This window comes from Chelonoidis abingdonii, chromosome 4, assembly GCF_003597395.2.
Source record: "Chelonoidis abingdonii isolate Lonesome George chromosome 4, CheloAbing_2.0, whole genome shotgun sequence".
In the NCBI taxonomy this organism is placed as follows: Eukaryota; Metazoa; Chordata; order Testudines; family Testudinidae; genus Chelonoidis; species Chelonoidis abingdonii.
The window spans coordinates 44,924,879-44,943,091 of record NC_133772.1 but is presented as its reverse complement, the minus strand read 5'-3'; the positions used below and the strand labels follow the sequence as shown (position 1 = coordinate 44,943,091).

Below are 18,213 nucleotides of genomic sequence, written 5' to 3'. Positions count from 1 at the left end.
CCTTTGGAAATCACAGCTGGTAGCACTATCCCTGATATGTATGGTATGATGATGTTAGACATCAAAGAAAGACAATATTTAAGTGTAATTCTTATACTGCCACTAATTAAGGGTTGGATAAACAATAAGAACACATAGGGGACATGTTCCTAAATTGGCATCAATGGAACTATGCCAGTTTACAATACCCAAGGAACAGGCCCATGAAGAATAATTAGTTTTATGGCAAAAAAACTAGAAATAAACTGATTAATGCCCAGGATAAAGAAAGAGGAGAAAACCGAGTCAATTCCCTTATCATTTACTGTTCTCTGAAAGTGGCTGTGCATAGAAAGGAGGGGGTACTTCATAATCTCTCCAACTCTTTTCACCAGTATACTACAGGGGAGGCTCTCATTCCCACACAGGAGCCTGAGATTCATGCACTAACCACTGTGCCACCACTTCTGCTTCAAAATCTTGACAAATGCACAATGTTCACTTTTGGTGTGATATCCTCATATTACAAACATTAAGCTTGCCAACAGGAGTTACTCCTTTTGAGTTCTGATGCTCATTTTTGTTCTCATTAGAATCTCCACTATTATCACATGGTATGTTATGGATGCTGCTCCTTCATGACTAGTTTTTACAAAAAAAAAAAAAAAAAAGACGACGACGATGATGAAGTGCAAATCTTGCATTAAAACCAGTTGATTTTCTTCTTCATGGCAAAAAAGTAGGTTTTTCCATGGTTCTATTTGACTTCCATATGCAAACATATGGTTAGCCAAACTCCACTGATACATTACTATGCAAACAAATTTCACAAGCATGAACCTGTCTTTTTGAATGGCACATTCATTACAAATGCTGACTCTTGTTTACAATTGCCATAATGAAATCATGGAATGTGCATGTAATGAAAGCTCATTTTTAAATGAACAGTCCCTGTATTTGTATTCATCAAACTACAGAGTAATAAAAATGATTTTCCTTCCTGTTTGCTCCCTCAAGCTGCAAGCATTCTTTCCAAAATGTGTTTTGCTATATTTTATTTCTGAAACAGAAAAAGTGAAAGGACATAGGGCCAGATTGAGAAATCCTTACTCACTGTATGCTGTTACTCATCCAAGAAATTCCGCTAACGTTAATAGGACTATCTGCGTGATCCCTTCCTCCCACTGGTGATCACAGTCTGGTCCACAGTGAGTAGAAAAATTAATTAGGACAAATAGAATCCACATATGAGGGACTTCTCTTCTTAGTTCAGGATCAAAAATTAACTTATGTCAAGTAAAAATGGAGGGGGAAACAAAGCCTCCTATGAACAGAAGGGTTTTTATGAAATTAAGACTTATTTTCATTTAACTATTCCTTATGCAGTTTTATGAGCCCCAAACTCGCAACATTATGCTGGTGCAAAAAAGCAGAAAGTGAAACTGACTGGAACATAAAAATGAAACAGGCCAGTTTCATTTTGTAGTCCAAGCTAAAAAAAATGCAAAAAGTAAACATACATCATAAATGGCTGAAAGGACTGGATATTTGATTTTTTAAAAATCTTTTTGTTTTAATACTAGAAGGTATTGTAAGTAAGAAAGGAAAGCAGTAATATTTATTTTTAAATATGTGATTTTTATATAGGCAATGGTCCAAACTCATCCCTGGTGCAATTCAATTGATTTCAGTGTAGTTAACCGGACATGAATTTACACAGTGCTTTTTAAGTATTATTTTGTCTGTTATAGGAGTTGAGTAGTGAGCAGAACTGTGTATACCACTCTCTGAAATTAACACAAAATAATCTAAGGATGTTTAGAACATACAACACCAAACCCTACAACCGTACTCAGGCAAAATCAACAAAGATGCCAACATTTAAACTGCAAGTTCTTTAAAGCGGTGACTGCCATTTGCTATACATTTGTATGAGACCTAGCACAATGGGGCCTCCATCTATTTGACACTTCTAGGTGCTACCACAATATAAATGTTGAACAGTAATAATGTGAGGTTTTAGTGCCTAGACTTCCATTGGCTTCAAAAGGCTTTGGATCAGGTCTTTACTGCACAAAGGCTGCAAAGCGCAGGCCTTACCATGGTGATGTGAATTGACATTATGAGATACTTCCTTCCTGCCCTCAGATGAACACTGAATACATTGATCTTCAACTGGCCAATCTGTCACCTGATCCCAGTTCTCAGAGAATGTGAGGACCCATCAGACATATCTGCATGAGAAATTATCTTCTTCTTGCTCAGGATTCTTATTTAAAAAAAGAGAGGTCAGCACCTCTTGCAAAAGATCACCTCTGAAATGAGATAAGCAGAATGTGGGTAGAATAATCCCACTTACCAAACCAGCTTGTTCTCATAAGGGGAATTATTTTTCCCACCAAACATCTTCCAGTATAGTATTTCATCACCCCCTTTTCCAGAAGCTTCATTTTCAACATGTAGTTGCGTTCAGATTGCATATTCACATAGGTTGACTTTTGTACCATAAAAACAGCCATGGATTACTGAATACAAGGTATCTCTGCCTACAGAGTACTATAAAAAGCTGATTAAATGAATTACAAAAGCATATTTATGATGCAACAGGAAGGCAAATATATCAGATTTCCAGCAAATAAAATCAACCTTCTATTTAATACTTGAAAAAAAAAAGGATTTACTACACTAAGGGCCTGATTCAAAGTCCACTGACTTCAGTGGGCTCTCATCCTGCAAGGTGCTAAACACTTCTGATGAGGCACTGAGCACCCTCAACTCCCATTGACTCCAATGCCACTTGAGAATGCCAAATGCCTAAACGACCGGGTCCTAAGTCATTTAATAACTGTTCAGCACAGTATCATTAACAAGTAAGACAAATAGTCTAAAAACCCACTGGATGCCCGGAAATTCATTTAGGCTGGGATTTTCAAAGGAGGCCAGAGAATTAGACATGCAGATCCCATCCAATTTCAATGGGATCTGGGTGCCTAAATTCCGTATGTGCCTTTGAAAATCCCGGTATTAATATGAAAGATGAACAGACACTTCCTGAAATGTGGGACCAGTCACGGATTGATGATTTGTTAATGAATATTGTCCTCTAGTGGAAAAAAAAGCAACAAGGGCTCTTTCTGTGTTAACTGGGCTTTGGAAGATGTGTACAACCTGCATTCATTTTCTTCCCTTTCCTGTCTACCTGTGCCCTTTATTCCACAGTAAAATTAGGACAAATTCTCAAAAAGAATATTGTTGAAATTTTTTCCCTCCAGTATTGTAGTGTCATTGTGATGCAATGAACCATTAACTTCTGTACTTACCATCTGACATGCAGTGAGTGCCCTTAGTCACATGGTAAACCCTTGCAAAATCTCCTCCAGGACTCGTCTGATTGGCACACGGCCCTCTGAGATAATAGTTTATGTCCTTATGGGGTTTACACTCTAGAATCCTAAAAGAAAAAAAATTAAAGTCTAAGTCTTTCAGGCATAAGTGGGATTTATTACATTATCAGGCATGAAAAGAAATATTATAGAGTGATAAATGGAATTTACAGACTTGTAACTGGAGGTTCTTTGAGATATGTAGTCCCTATCTGTATTCCACATGTGGATATGCACGCACTCCATGTGCCTGAAACCAGAGTTTTCTAGCAAGTAGAGTCTGTTGGTCCACACCTGTACAGTTGTTCCCCTCATGCTTCAAAGCAAGGGTGTAAGGTGTGGTATTGACCAAAGGCTCTCCAGTTCCTCCTCTTACCATGAATCAGAGAGGATCCAGAAGAGATGGGAACAGAGGTATGTAGTAGAATACAGTTAGAGACCACACATCTCAAAGACCCTCTAGTTAAAAGTAAGTAACCTCCATTTCTTCTTCAAATGCTGGTCCCTGTGTGTGTGCCACATGTGGGTGACTAGTAAAGAGTATTCAAACAGAAGAGGGGCGTGAGGCGCAGTTGGTATAGATCTATGCAATGCTGCTGTCCCAACAGCTGCATCTGCAGAAGAGGCCTGGGCTAAGGCATAATGCTTGGTGAAGGTATGGCTGGAGCTCCAGTATAGGAACTTCTTGAAGTAAGGCTATTGAGGTTGCCTGTGCTCTAGTGGAATGTGCCCTCAGCACATGTGGGAAAAGCAGACATGCTAACTGATAACAAAAAGTGATACAGCCGGAGATCCACTTAGAGAGCTTCTGAGCAGATCATGCTTGTGCTGCAATTGCTCTGCTATAGCAACAAATATTGTAGGCATTTTCCTAATTGGTTTAGTTTTTCGCAGGTAGAACGCTAATGCTCATCTGACATCCAGAGGATGAAGTTTCCTGTTGTCATTGGAAGCATGAGGTTAAGGGAAGAATATCATTAAATAAATAGACTAATCTATGTGAAACTCAGAAATTACCTTAGCGATGAATTTTGAGTGGAGGTAAAGGAAAACCTTCTCCTTCTGAAATCTGATGTATAGCAGGTTGGCCATGAGTACTCCCAGTACAGCATGGGCTTCAGTGCGGATAGTACAAGCCCAGCATGAACCCTGGGTATGAATTTGGCTCAGTAGCCTACTCTGAAGCCCACACTGCTCTGTTTTCACTGCTGTTGCTACCCATGCTAGCTGGACGGGGGCTAGCTCTGGTAGGTTAGCCCATACATGGCTTTTCCTGAGTAGACATTCCCAAAGTAGCAGGAAATCAGAAAGATATGCCAAGCTGCTATTGTTATGTGCCTGTAAGTATGAGAAGACTTAAAATCAGAACAGAATTTTAAAGGCAGACAGTGATTTTAAAAAACAGGGGCACAATGTCTTAAAACTCTTCTGTATGTACTTAACTATACTTATGTGAATAGTTGTAACTACACATAGGAGAAAAGTTATTCATGGGCATAAGTGTTTGCAGGGTCAGGCTCCAAGTTAGATAAGAATTCAGCCTACTTTCTATCATTGTATTAGAAGCCTCTGAGGATAAGTCACAGAGAACTGATTATTAAGGAATTGCAAGACTCAAGCATAGTGGCAGCCAAATTCTAAAATATTTAGAGTACTTCACAGAAGCAGAACTACCTTCACCCAGTGCACTGTATTAGTACAAATTCATATTTTAAGATCTGAGCTGGGAGCTTCAACTCAGGCCAGGTCTATATCAAAAAGTTAGGTCAACCAGCAATGTCATTTCTGGAAGACAGTCATTGCACAGACAACTTATGGAAACAGCCCTGTGGGGCTTATAATACATATCACCATCACCATCACCCATCACCACTATTACAGCACAAGATGCTGTTGGGGAAATATTCTCCCACTTTTCCTTCGAAGCCCTGAATCAGCAAAGCACTTAAGTACATGGTAAGTCCTACTGAAGTAAATGGGTTATAAGTGTGCGGTCAGGTATGTTGCTGGATAGGAACTGTGCAGCAGGATCTCTCTAAACCACGCATCAGACCCTTTCTCTGCCTCAGTTTTCCCTCCGTGTCAGTCATTGACCAGCTCCAAATGCTGTCAGGTCCTTGCAATTATTTAGCCCTCCAGTTAAGTCCAAAAGTCCACCCTTCCAGGGGTTTAAGTCCAATATAAACTCCAAACCAAATTTTCTACCCCAGGATCTTCTACAGGGTACAACCCTCCCTCTGAAGGTCTGTCCTCTTTCACCTTGTTTTCAGCCATGCTGGGATCTATTCAGTTCCTTCTCCGGGGTTACTGCACCACTTCATGGTGTCAGGGATGCCGGGGGGGGTGGGGGGGCAAGGGGGCAATTTTCCCCAGGCCCCAGGCCCTTCAGGGGCCCCACGAGTCCTGGCCTGGCAGCAGTCCAGGTCTTTGGTGGCATTTCGGCGGCGGGGGGCCCTTCAGTGCTGCCCAAGATGCAGAGCAACTGAAGGGCCCCCCGCCGCCAAAATGCCACAGAAGACCCGGACCGCCGCCAGGTGAGTACAAGTGCCGCAGCTCCCTCACTTTGCCCCAGGCCCCCTGAATCCTCTGGGTGGCCCTGCATGGTGTGGCAATATACAGGGACTCCACCTACACACTCTACTATGGGTTCCCAGCCCTGTCTGCCATGCAGCCTAAATTTCCCTCTCTTTCTCTCCAAGGGTCTCTATACACTCCATGCCTGGCTTCCTCACTGGCGCTTTCTTGACTGGCCCCAGGGGAGCTGGAACTATTTTTATAGTGTAGTGTTGATGGTGGAAACCGTGTATTTGGTGTTTATTACTACTACTTGAAGCCAGGGAGTGCGGCAGCACCCTCAGGTTCCAGCACCACTGACTGGCCCAGACATTCTTGATGGAGTATTGACTACAAGGTCTGCTCTTACTAGAGTCTCTCTCAGATCTGCCCTCCTTTTGACTACAGACTACTCTTTTATCCCAGGAGGCCTGGTCTTTAGTCACATGTGCCCAATCATATGACCTTATGGTCAAAATATGGTGGAAAATGTTCGTGAAAAATTTTGTCCAAATTTCAGATTTTTGAAAAATTTTGACCAGATCAAACTATCTATCTATCTATCTAAGAGGTATTATTATCTAGTGGCTAGGGCACAGGACTGGGACACAGGATACCTGGGTTCCATTCCTGCTCTGCCACAGACCTGTGGTACTGCTTTGGGCAAGTCACTTCACCTCTCTGGGTCTCCGTTGCCCCATTGCCTTGCCTATCTAAACTATCTCTTTGGGCAAGGATTGTCTCTTTCTATATGCCTGTACAGATTCTAGCACAATGGGGCCCTGATCTTGGTTTGGGCCTGTGGGTGCTACTGTAATTCAAATAACTGTAACCACGTATGGGTATTTATTAAGAGCAATTTCTCCGGCACTAGGCCTAATAGTGTCTGAATGCATATTTTGTCACATATATGCATATCTGAGCAAGAATTAGATGGAATTAATTTCCTTAATACAAGTTTGTTAGTTTTTTTATCACACATATTTTATCAAGGAAAGAAAATCAAACTCAAATCATATGGCTTACGTGTGAAAATTTCCCTTCTCCAGCAACACCTCTGACAGAAAAAAAAAGTTCATTCAGTTGTTAGTAACATACTCAAATGCTAAGCGTGATGCTCAAATCTTTCCTGAGGAACGTTTATAGCAACCACTTTAGGTACTGATGTCACTCAGGGTGGGCATCCCTATTGGTTATCTGTTTTAAAAACTTTATCGTCCACTAAAAATTATGACCAATATTGTTTTCCAGGTACAGAGATAAACATCCTGCTCACTGAGCTGAACTCTCATCTAAAAAAAACCCCCAAAACAAAACACTCAGAATAAAAAGCATTTGGTATGTGTCTGGTGCACATATGTGGCAGCATAGCATATTCCCTGCCTACACTGAAAGTGTGGGAGCACTTAGTCATCTAATGCGCATATTTGATTGGCACAATCCCTTTGCTTTCTCACATACTGAGAAAGATGATCACCAATTTATTGTATTTTTACATCTTCATTACGTACTCATCAGTCAGAGTTACCAGAACCCCCTCAGGTTAAGGTGGCTGTAAGTACACATTGGTGGAAGCTGGACTGGTCTACAGTAAGGTCCCAGTTCAAGAAAGTACTTAAATGTGTGCTTAAATCCATCCCCTTTCCAGGGTAGCACTTAGCCACATGCTTAACTTTAAGCATACAATGAAATGCTATTGACTTTAATTGGATTTAAGCATCTACTTAAGGGTGTCACAAATAGGGAAATTTTCCTGTACTGAGGCCTAATTTAAATTCTGATCCAAAGCCCGTTTAAGTCAATGGGAATCCTTCCAGTAAGTTTGGTGGGTTTTGGCTCAGGCCCTCAGTTTGTTTGCTTTGAATGTCCTGCTCTCAGTTTTGTACAAAGCTACAGTGGCTGAATGTAGTGCTTGAAGTAAAACTATAGATTCACTGTAGATTGAGGTCCCAAGAATGCAACAGAATCCATATGGGTTGACAGACGTCCGTGCCTTTGCAGAGCCCCATTGAAGTCACTACGTATCAGACACATAACATGTCCTTTTTAAAGTCAATGGGGTCCCATATTTTGGTACAACGGAAGGGATGGCTAAATGGGCTATGCATAAATAAAATTTGATGTGGCATCCCATCTAGGGTTACCAATTTTGTTTGGAGGTATTCATGAAAGTTTCATCACATGACATAATTAAAGATTAATCTTTAGGCCTGGAGATTCCAAGACCATCTTGGAGGTTTGGCAACCCTAATCTCAACAGGCTCAACACTGCCTTCATTCTTCCCATTTATATAAACTAAGTACCTTGATGTTTTAATGCACGTGTGACCTTTTCAGATGAGACTTTAAAACAGTAAGGTACTCTCTACTTGGCATGAACATTTGGACCATATTTCATAAAGTTTAGGGTTTAGGCCAAAAGATTCCTTTTGCTTATTATCATTTTGATGTCATCTAGTTGTTAGTGGCTGTGCCCGGAAGGCCTTATACTCAACTCAAAGGCATTTCTGTCTGTCTGTAATGGAGTAACTTTTTGAACATTGCGTCTCATCAATTTCAGGAAATGTTCTAGGCAACTGACTTTTGAGGAAAACTGAAAAACTAAGGGGAAATGGGGGACACATAAAGCCCCTGCCACCTCTTTATCACACTAGAGATGTAAATAGCAGTTAAAAAAAGTAACCATGTAACCAATTAAAATTTTATTGGTTACAAGGTAAAATGTTTAACCGGGGAACTATGGGTTTGGGGGGTTCTGCAGCACTCCCACATTTTATGCAGGGCCCCACTGACGGCCCCCATGGCCGGGGTCCCGGCTGCCAGCCGCCATGGCCAAGGTCCCATGCTGCACCTGGGACTCTGCTACCGGCCGCACACCGAGGGTCCCTCCTGGCTGCCGCCCTGGGCAGCAGTGCAGTCCTGGCTCCAGCTAGCAGCAGAGTTTAATCGTTAACTGAAACCGACAAGACTGATGCTTATCGGTTAATCGGTTAAACTGTTACATCCTTATATCACACAACAGGCTTAAGCACCTCTGCTTTTGTCCGTAGAGTAGGGCAGTGGTCCTCAAACTTTGTACCTCGCACCCTCCTTTATCTCTGTCTGTGCCCCCCCCCCGAGCTGGAAGCAGGACCACGACTCCAGGAGAAGGGTTGTGGACTGGGGAAAGGGAACTGAGGCTGGGGCCACAGCTGGGTCAGTCAGGGCCCTGAACACAGGGCCAGCAGTCAAGGCCAGGAGCAGAGCTGGGCCCCAGCGGTACCCCCCTGAACATTCCTCTGCACCCCACCTAGGGAAGCACGTTGCACAGTTTGGGGACTTCTGAACTAGGGGCTCACACACTTCAAAACTTGTGTAGGCCAAACTCATTGCACATACCAGGGCTTCCTGCATCCCTCCATTCCTGCTGTCCCCACAAGTTCCCTGTGTGCCACCCCTCTTTTTCAGGACTCCCTGCAACTCTCCCCAGTCACCTGCCTTCCATGACTTCTGTATGTCTCTCAGTCCATTTCCTCTCATACTCCCCATTTTGTGTGCCTCCATTCTCCCATTGTGACAGTGCAGGTTGCGAACAGGTGAGCCGGCACTCTTATCACTTTGGGCCAGTCTCCACTGAGAACTTGCACTGGCATAACTATATTTCTCAGTGGTGTAAGAAATCTACATCCCTGAGACATATAGCTATGTCGACCTAACCCTTGGTGTAGACTGTGCTGGGAGGTGGATCACCTAAACCGACAGGCACTGAAGCACTACAGCTGCAGTGGTATTGGTCGAGGGAACTCAGATCAATGGCATGGTGAATGTACAACCAGTGGAGTCTGTGCAGTTTCTTTGGGGCAAGACAGGAGCAAAGATGTGCCCTGTTACAGCCTCAAACACCAGTGGCTATGTGTGCACTCCCATCCAATTTCCCCATGCCCTCTGTGCCTCCCTTCCCCCATGCTACATTTCCCCAACCCCCCCAACCATGGGTTCTGTGTGCCTCCACTATTCTTGCCCCACAGCAGGGGTTCTATGTGAATCCCCATACACCATTACTCCCCCCTACACGCCGGTCAGGGGCTCTGTCTGCCCCCATGCCCTCCGTCTCCCCCCACCACTGGCTTTGTGTGCCCCCCTCTTTTCCCCATGCCAGGATCCCCCAGAGAACCTCATCCAGGGGGCAGGGAGAATGGGGGACCCTGGTGCTTGCAATAAGACCAGCCTACACAAGCCAGGAAGTGTGCCCCGCCTGCGTAGGTATTATTTATATGGTAAAAGGGCCCATTGTACAAACACCCGGAGGCCCATTGTACAAACACACAACAAAATGTCAGTGCCTATCCTGAAGAGTTTACAGTCTGAATGTAAAATGTGAGACAGCATGTGCAGAATACAGACAGGGGGAGGACAAGGTTATGGTGAAATGACTGGTCAGCAGGCTGTGTGATGGCTGCTGTTCTCCACACACAGCTGCTGGCATTTCAGCTGTGCTGTATGTATATAACCTAAACAAGTACATTGGATTCCACCAAAATATGTCCTATGCTATAATTGTAAAATACTGAGGTCTAGTTTGTTTCCAGCCCTTGTATGGGAATGCCGGATTGGAGGAGTGTCCACGAAGGCTTCTTGCCAGCATGCTGTGCAAGAGCTACATGCAATAGCAACCCCTATGCTACCTGCATTCTAAGGAGTACAGGGACTGCTCACCCCTGTTCCTCCTCGGGCACAGAGGAGAAGGCAGAGCCATGAATGGAGCAGACTACTTCCCCCTATTTACCCCCATATACACACACACACACATTGCAAGGAGCAGACGGAGGAAGACAGAGACCTAAGGCACAATCTCTCCATTGCAGCTCCACACCTATAAAGGGCTGTGGTTTGCAATGGAGCCCTTACTATCTAGTACAAATGAGGCTGATCTTTGAATCTTCTATAACTCCTATCACATCATATGACTGAGACTGATTTTCTTTTCAATTGCTCACCAGTAGTTGCTTGTTTTGGGCCTTTAAGATTTTCCTTCTCTGGGCATGTGAATGCTCCGTGTGTGTCCCCTGGGGCCACTGATAACAGGTGTGCAGTGGAATCAGCAGGAGAAGAAATAAGCGGAGCCCTAACAGGGCCTCAGCTATGGAAGCAACAGAGTAAACACAGCAAGGGTACATCTTCACTAATCTGTTGCACCTCCCATTAATTGACTGCCTAAGCGTTAAGTGACTGCCTAATAACTTGAGGTAGTTAACACATTTGTAAAGATCAATGTGGGTGCTCCCCCCATGTTTGATCAACGATACAAAGGTTACCAGGTTACCCAAGGGATCAGTTTAAGGTAAAAAACAAACAGCTTGGATCAAACGTGTGGAGGATCCATACCAGGCTTTACAAACATGTTAACTTCCTCAAGTTAATTGGCAATCAATTTACTGGAGGCACAAAAGTCTGGTGTGATAAGCTCTAAGACAGATTCTAATTGCAGATACAACTTGTGTCAATCTCGAGTAATTCCAATGGAGAAATTCAATCTCAGGAACAATGGTTACTCCAGATTTTCACCGGTATAACTGAGATCAGAATCTGGGCCCTTGTGCTCATAGCCACGTGGAAGAGCTGTCTCAACCCAAGCAACTCTGCTCTCATGAGGATGGCGCAAAGTGTATAGTTACATTTTTGCAGGATTCTAATGTAAGAAAAATAAGTGTGTGAGAGGAAATGAAACCTTCTGCTTCTGCTTCATGCCCCTACACAATGGACAAAATTCTTGCCACAGTGCCAGTTGGTACCAGAAGTCACAATATAATCCTCAAATATTACCTCTAATATCGAAGGGCTCTAGGATGGGCTCATCTAGCTGGGCCTTATGTGAATATAGTGCATAAGGGCTGGGGAGCAAAATCACCACATCCCGCAGCCTGGGACACTTATGAGGAATATTAAGATAGCTAGATCCACATAACTGCAGATCCAGTAGCCTTACCCATTGCTCATCCTCAATGCCACACTCCACACTATCCTGTCTAAAGGTGCTGTAGAGGTCAGGGCTGTCATAAAGCATAATTCCCAATTCTGAACCTTAGCGTCCAAAAGTGGGTGCCTGCATGAACCTCCAAGCTTAATTACCAGCTTGGATCTTATAGCGCTGCCACTAGACAGGAATTACAATGCCTGCCTCACTCTGGTCTCCCCAAAACCTTCCCTGGGGGACCCCAAGACTCAGATGCCCTGAGTCTACAACAAAGGGAACTAACCCCTCCCCTTGTCTCCTCTTTATTTCCTCCCCGCTTCCCCTCCCTGGTTGGCCCTGGACGATCATCCTATTTCAATTCCTTGAATTGCAAACAGAGAGATCAAGTTTCTTTCACCCTCAGTCCGAGTCCCGGCAAAGGAAGCTTTGCAACTCTGACGCAAAGAGATTTTCCTTCCCTCCTGTTCCTTCCCTCCCCACCATTCCCTGGCGAGTTTTAACTAGGAAAAAATCCAACAGGTCTTAAAAAGAAAGCTTTATATAAAAAGAAAGAAAAAGACATAAAAATATCTCCGTAATCATAAAACAATATACAGGTCAATTGCTTAAAAGAAAAATGAATAACAGACCTATTCAAAAAGAAATACAATTTAAACATTCCAGCAACTACACACCATGTAAATACAAAAACAATAAAAACCTATATTGTCTATCCTGTACTTACAACTGGAAACAGAAGATAGAACTTAAGATAGAAAGATCCCTCTCAGAGCCGAGAGAGACTAGACAGTGCAGAGAGACAAAGGACACCACCCAAAACTCTCCCTGAGCTTTTAAAAATCCGTTTCCTGATTGGTCCTCTGGTCAGGTCTTTGGTTCCCTTGTTACACCTTTACAGGTAAAAGAAACATTAACCCTTAGCTATCTGTTTATGATACACCCCCCAAATCACAGACAGTGGAACGTCACTGGCGGATTTCTTCCTAGAACTTTAGACTAAACAGATTACTACAACGACACTGCACCTTACATATACTACTAAGTATGTTAAACTACAAGACTTTTACATATAAAGGACCAATTTTAGCCAGTGTATCTGGAAACTCATGGAGAGTGCATCAGTACTTTGTTAAAAGCTCCACCGAAATGTGTTGAATCAAAATCAAAATCTTGGAGACAAACTCCATCGCAGAAGTTTTTGTTGTTTCTCTTGCAAGTATAGCCCTTTACCAGCAATGGTCATTTGGAGCTGGAACCGCCGTCCCCAAACATATGGGGCGTAGCTTTTCCCAGGGCCGTAACACAATGCATAGCATTCCTTTCACTGACTGATCCAGTGAACTTCCCTCTCAGACCAGTTTCTTGCTGAGAAACACGAAGGATGGAATTTGTATCCTTCCTTCCTGCAAAACTGCTCCTAACAACGCTCAAATGCATCGTTGTACTAGAATGGTTTGTCAAAGTCCCGTGCCCTTCGACACAGGTCAGCATGGTGACCGTCGCTTAAATTGGTTAAAGGCCACTGACACTCATCAGTCACTTAACTGTATTTGGCTGATCTTTTGTCAGTCGTCAGTGCCGCGGTGAGTTGCTTAGTGCTGTACAAATCGGCCCTGTAAATTACCGGCCAAGCCTAAGAAGATTGACCTGTTTCTTTGACTTGGAACAGGCCACTTTTGATAGCATCCACTGGCCTTTGAGTAAATGGTCTCGAACCCACTGGTGTCCCATAAAGTCACTCTGTTTTTGCCTATAACACTCTTGCCTTAAGACATTAGTCCAGCCTGCTGATATGCCAAAGACCCTTTTCCAGTGTACTAGTGTTCATGCCAGGAGCTGAAAAAAGGGCCACATTCATCGAGAGCAACTGCATATCTCCCATCCTGCTAGTAGACAACCATCTACCAGCCTCTGGAATCGGTGCATTTGCAGCCCGAAAGAAGTACATTAAATCCATACACTCCCATGGGTGACGAATGCTACCTTTCCTTGGCAAGGTCTTAAGTCGTTACTTGCCACCGTACCCCTTTAATCTATTGTAAGATGAACTAGGGCACCGTCCAACCTTCTCCAACGCCCATCAGTGCGTGCATGATATTTCTGACGAGTTACCGCATTACTTACGGTAGTCCACCAAAAGCTCATTTTCCCCATACTGGTTGTACCACGAACCACTGAAGCCCACAACTGGTAGTGACGGATTAATACCCACTTTAGCATGTTCTAGATCTCCCGTTCCTATAGTAGCTTGGTGCAAGAGACACCCGGAGTGTGTTCTAAATTCGTGACCATAACCTTGTCAATGGAGTGTATCCTGTCAGTCCGTCCTGGCTGAGAACAATGGGCGAAGCAGTGCCACAGCTCCTTATTTGTTGCCGCTGCAGACATCCAGGTGGCTTGAGAGTTCACTCTTCCACCCACCCGTCCTTTTCCCTTCATAGAGACACCATCAGGCCACTCAGCATCATCTCCTCCCTGGCTGTAAACTGGACAAACCTGTAATCCTGAATAAAACGGGCTTGAGAAGAAATTAACATGTACACTTTGTTTTAGCGTGAGAATTGGGAAATGCTATAGGTAGTTAACATTCCTAGGCCTCTTGGACTGTAACGGTCCTTCCATGAGCCTTCATCTTATGCCTGTTTGCCGCCTCAACAAGAAAAAAAAAAGACGACCCATAACTTAGTCCTCACTAACCTTGAAGAACGCTCTCTGGATGTTATCATACCAGGCTTTGCTCCTCAAGAGTAATCCTTTAGGTTTTCTTCTAGCAAGAGCAAAGAATTCAGAGTGCTACTATTGCTTAACAAATCCCAAATGTTATTTTCTTGAAGGTACAACCCCTCCCATGTTTTGCTCACAAACGTAATGCGCCCCTAACCTCGTGCCAACACAAGTTCAAAGGAAAACCCTAAACTGGATTGGTACGCCCTGTACAGCAAAGAGCAACTGCTGAACACTATCCCCAGTCATTGGAGTGTTCATGTCACGAATTTAATGGATCAGCCCCCAAAGTTTCCATAAACCTTCCACAGGACCACTTGGTTGATGGTGGTACGGTGCAACCAAGTGACTCACCCCATGAGTTTCCCACAGGTCTTCATGGTGCCTGCCAGAAATTAGTCTGAATCTGTAACATATTGAGGGCCAAACCTACCCTGGCAAAAACTGCTGTAGGGCCCTGTCACACAGCTTTAGCCCTGCTTTGCCTAAGCTACTGCTTTCGCCATCGGTACAAAGTCAGAAAGTCAGTACTACTTCTTTCCTCGGCATCTTCTGGGAAAGGACCCAGAATAATCCACAGCTACCGCAAAATAGACCTCAAATTATGGATGGCTGGAAGGGGGCCTTGAACCAGATCTTGGGCTTCCCACTCTTTGGCAAAAACAGCTCACAAGACCGGACCATACTTGCAACCGTCCTTGCCCACCCCTCCATGAAGGACTTCCCAACTATCCTGGTCGTCCACCAGCATGGTCACTGGGATATCATGGGCTTAAGCTTAAGAGCTCCCCATAACTATAAGTTGAACCACCAATGTTTTGCGGCTGACATTCTCCTGATCGTCCACCAAAAGAATTTCCTGTAATAAGTCCTGTCTATAACAAACCGGGATCGGGTAGAAAAGCTGAAGCGTGGGTGCTCCATGCACCACCCAAGCTTCTGAAGCTTCATCTCTTCCGTGCCAGTCGGAAACTTGTTTCCCTTGAGCTGGACATCATTCTTCTCAACTGTGACTTGACTTGGCCCTCTGGAACGATTTGATGGTTTTCCGTTGCCTGGTGAACCGCTCTCCGCTGGGCACCTGGGGTATTTCAGGCTCTGGCTGATAGCCCTTCGTTAGGTTTCTGTTTTCTGCCAGTTCAGGCCTCGCTGCCCCCTCTGGCGTTGAGTTGAAGATTGTTGCAATTGCTGTGCTGGTGCTGGTTGCTGTTCCAGTTCCAGGCTGGACTGGAGTGCTGGCTTTTCAGCCGTTGCAGGATCTGGGTCCACAACCGCTGTCTGTCTCTGGTAAACAACGGGTTACACCTGGAAGCTCAGAAACAGAATAGGTCTGACTGCCTGTTTGGCTGTGTAACCATTTCCCACTCTCTTGCCACTTCACCTGTTGGCCAATTTCCCCCAGAGCATGGAGAATAATTGTCCACTAGACTCCAAAGTCCACATTCCTGACCAGCCTTTGTCTGGACAGCAAGTTCCCTTAGGCAAGTCTACCGCTTGTGACATAAAGGGGAAATGGCACTTGGCCTCTGGTTATGATTTGGACCAAAGATTGGTGATAGCTGACACTTGTGCCCCCGTTCCCTCCACGTGGTAACCTTCTTCCGCCAACGTCTCAATTTTCCTATCGCCCAAGATTTGCCGAGTATAATGCCGGGATTTGGTGTGATGGTGTAATACTTCGCACCCCAGGGTGGGTTTTTGCATTGTTCCTTTATATTCCAGTTCATTACACTAAGCACATTATCTAGGGTCACTGTCGAGGTAGTATGGAACTGTGAAGTGAAGATAGGTGTCTTGCTTTTCCTTGGGTTGCAGGGGGTCTGGGTTGCCCCTCGTTGTTAGGGTTTATTTCGTGTGCCCCGGTAATTCCATTCCCTTGACAGACGGTTTCTTGCTTTCTGCCACTTCCATCCACTTGGCTCCAATCTCCCCCGCCTTGGTGAGATTTTTGGGTTTTCTATCTTGTATGTACCGTGTTATGTCCTCAGGAACACCATCCAAGAACTGCTCCATTTGCACATGCAGCTAATCACTTTTCCCTCACCTCATGTCACTCAGGGCAATTACTGGGCTTAAGCAGCAAGCAGGGCCTTCAGCCCCAGGTTAATTTCACTCCTAATACGCAAATCTTCTGCAGTGCACCTGATGAAGTTCAAGGTTGACACAAGTAGCTATGTTTCTTTCATGAAAGCCCAAATATGGCTATGATTGACAACAATATACAAGGGATAAAAACAGATAACATGCCCACTGTACAGAAGCTGCAATGCACGCCCATTAGTCTATGTACAGAAGCTGAAATTCTGTAATTCTGTATTCAGTGTATGACCAAAGGTATTGCCAAAGAAGTCATGGAGTCATTTAGCATCAGTGAGGAATCTCCGCCAACTAGCTTACACTCAAATCTCTGAGCATCCTCTGAGCAGGCAAAGTAAGCTGTGGGAAGGGCTTTCCGGAGCAAACTAACCACACCCCCATAGAAGACGACCTTTTAAGGGAACCTGCCCATTTCTTACTTGCCTACCTACATTCTGCTAACAGGTATTTTCATACTGCTGTTCACAGCTGGGGTTACCTGCTATCTTATTCTTTGCAGGGACTCACTATTGACAGGAGCCCAGAACCTGTTCATTACGTCTTTAAATTCTACACAATGAGGGACTTCCTCATGCAATATCAACAAGTTGAAAGCACCTCTTCTTTCCCTGGGAGAGGGTGGCAATGATCACCATTATATTTTGGACTATATATTTGCCTGTTCTTATGTAAATATCCTTCTGAAGACTTTATTGCCAGCATACATGATTGTGGGTGCATGATCCTTTGATTTTTACTTCCTATTGAAACGAGTGAACACAGTGACATCCCAACAGAGGGGCAGGAGTGTAGGTAGCCAATGGCCCTTCATGCTTCCAAAGAACATTAGCTGAGTTTAAGAGTTGCTAGTCAAGTTTATCCACGTAGCAACTGATCCTATCATGGTGTGCCCATAGTGAAAAGTATCAGAGGGGTAGCCATGTTAGTCTGGATCTGTAAAACCAGCAAAGAATCCTGTGGCACCTTATAGACTAACAGACGTATTGGAGCATGAGCTTTCGTGGGTAAAGAGAAGAGATAACGCAGATCAGCCACACCATCACCGATTCATTCACCTGCACATCCACCAATGTAATATATGCCATCATATGCCAGCGATGCCCCTCTGCTATGTACATTGGCCAAACTGGACAGTCTCTGTGGAAAAGGATAATGGACACAAATAGATATTAGGGATATGGCAATATTCAAAACCTGTAGGAGAGCACTTACAACTCCCTGGCCACACTATAGCAGATCTTAAGGTGGCCATCCTGCAGCAAAAAAACTTCAGGACCAGACTTCAAAGGGAAAACTGCTGAGCTTCATTCATCTGCAAATTTGACCATTAGACTCAGGATAAACAAAGATTGTGAGTGACTTGCCCAACTACAAAACCAGTTTCTCCTCCCTTGGTTTTCACAACCTCAACTGCTAGAACAGGCCTCATCCCCCTGATAACTAACCTCGTTATCTTTAGCTTGCTTGCATATAGTATACCTGCCGGATTCCACTTACTGCATCCGCACGAAGTGGTATTACCAC

At 44.2% G+C, this 18,213-nt stretch overlaps 1 protein-coding gene across 1 annotated transcript in view; it reads right to left on the bottom strand.

Moving 5' to 3' along the window:
• The window catches only part of IGSF22 (immunoglobulin superfamily member 22), a 212,263-nt gene that overhangs the window by 149,456 nt on the left and 44,594 nt on the right, over positions 1-18,213 (bottom strand). Inside the window, exon 2 of the mRNA XM_032765505.2 lies at positions 3,300-3,430. Coding sequence (XP_032621396.1) covers positions 3,300-3,430 — 131 coding nt within the window. The remainder of the gene's footprint in view (positions 1-3,299; positions 3,431-18,213) is intronic.